The sequence below is a fragment of the Pyrus communis genome, chromosome 9 (genome assembly GCF_041283825.1).
Source record: "Pyrus communis isolate YQ-2024b chromosome 9, ASM4128382v1, whole genome shotgun sequence".
NCBI lineage: Eukaryota > Viridiplantae > Streptophyta > Magnoliopsida > Rosales > Rosaceae > Pyrus > Pyrus communis.
In genome coordinates this window covers 13,828,520-13,830,326 of record NC_142573.1, presented here as the reverse complement: position 1 = coordinate 13,830,326, position 1,807 = coordinate 13,828,520, and the positions used below count along the sequence as shown (strand labels likewise).

At 38.1% G+C, this 1,807-nt stretch overlaps 1 protein-coding gene across 1 annotated transcript; it reads right to left on the bottom strand.

Annotated features, from left to right (window-relative positions):
* Window positions 1–350: 350 nt before the first annotated feature.
* On the bottom strand, window positions 351–1,415 carry LOC148694296 (uncharacterized). The gene has a single exon (XM_088700670.1). The coding sequence runs from the start codon at window positions 1,413–1,415 to the stop codon at window positions 351–353; it is 1,065 nt and encodes a 354-aa protein (XP_088556796.1).
* Between the last annotated feature and the right edge of the window lie 392 nt (window positions 1,416–1,807).

The following is a 1,807-nucleotide window of genomic DNA, read 5'->3' as shown; positions in this document are numbered from 1 at the left end:
TATAGCTCTACCATAAATTTGAATTTTCTAAAACAATTCAATGCATCTGACTTGTATTTGAGAAAATAAAGCCACATCATTCTTGTACAGTCATCTACAAGAAGCATAAAATACTTGTTTCCGGCTATGGACTCATTTTGCATAGGTCCACACAGATCCATATGAATCAACTCTAGTGGGTTGCTTGCTCTCCATGCCTGATTCTTTGGGAACCACTCTCTATGTTGCTTTCCAAGCTGACAACCTTCACACACTTCATCAACTTCTTCTAAATATGGAAGTCCATGCACCATTTCCTTCTCTTTGAGTTGTTTTTATCCTCTTAGATGCAGATGGCCTAGCCTTTTGTGCTAGGTCCAAGTAGATTGAGACAAGCTTGTTTTCAGAGCTATATGATCATCAGGCAAGAATGCTAAAGGATAACATCTATTCCTCTTCATTTCTACTTTAATTACAAGGCATTCCAGTGAAAGACCATAAAAAATGCTGCACATTTTACCTCCAAACAACAAATAATACCCATGCTCATCCATCTGTCCCACACTCAGTAAGTTCTCCTTCAATCCAGGTAGATACATTACCTCCTTGATGTATTTTCTGCCCTTACTAGTATCAATTACTAGAGTCCCCATTCCAGCTACATTCATAAGTTCACCAGTTGGCATTTGTACTTTGCCTACTACATTTGTCCTTATATCAACCAACAATTTCTCATTTTCAGTCATGTAGTTGCTGCAACCACTATCAACATACCATTCACCATTGACAACAGATTTAGAGATAGTGCTATTTGCATAGAACAAGTTTCCTGTCACCTCTATTTGATTAGCACTATTTTCCTTGTGAACTAATTTGCCTGTAGTATACTCTCGAGCCCAATGTCCAAACCTTTCACAGTTATAGCATTTAGGCTTTCCCTTATACTTACACTCACCAAAGTGGAATTTAGAACATACCCTGCACTGTGGTTTTGTGACTGCCTGACCCATTAACTGTGCATTTTGTGCAGGACTAGCATGAAATTTCTGCTGGAACTTGGGTTTTGAATCCCATTTCTTGCCTGTAGAATTCCAATTCTTCTGGAAATGAGATGGACCAGATTGAGCTCCACTTTTATTTTGTCCTTTTGGACTCATTGAGAGAGATGTAAATGCCTTCCAAGTAGTATCAACAGTATGCAAATCAAACCGTTGTTCTTGGCTCTTTAAGATTGCTATTACCTCCTGCAATTCGACAGTCTCTAAACATTTTGTATTTTCTATAACCAAACAGATAGGATCATATAGTTTACTTAGACTAATTAGAACCTTTTGCACAAGTCTTTCATTAGAAAAAGATTCACCGAATGTTTTCATCTGATTAATCAATTCATTCAGCCTTGTAAGATAACTAGATAGAGATTCATCATCTCGCATCTTAGCATATTCAAATTCTCGTCTAAGATTTTGAAGTTTTACCGATCTAACCTAATCACCACCGTGGTATTCTCTATACAACAGATCCTACGCCATCTTAGCTGAATCAGCATTGGTAATTCGAGGGAAGATCTGGTCAGAGACTGCATTTTGTATGATTCCTAGAGCCTTCGCATCCTTCATGAACACAACATTCATTTCTTCATTGATTGCATCTTTCGATGACTCTTCAGTTTCCTTATTCTTCTTCTTCGAATCGGGAGTTGTAATCCCCTTTTCTACCAGATTCCATAACCCAAGAGATTTGAAAACTGTAACCATCTTAATTCTCCAGAACTCGTAGTTCTCACCGGAGAAAATGGGAGTTCTCACCTCTGAGCTTCCAGATCCAA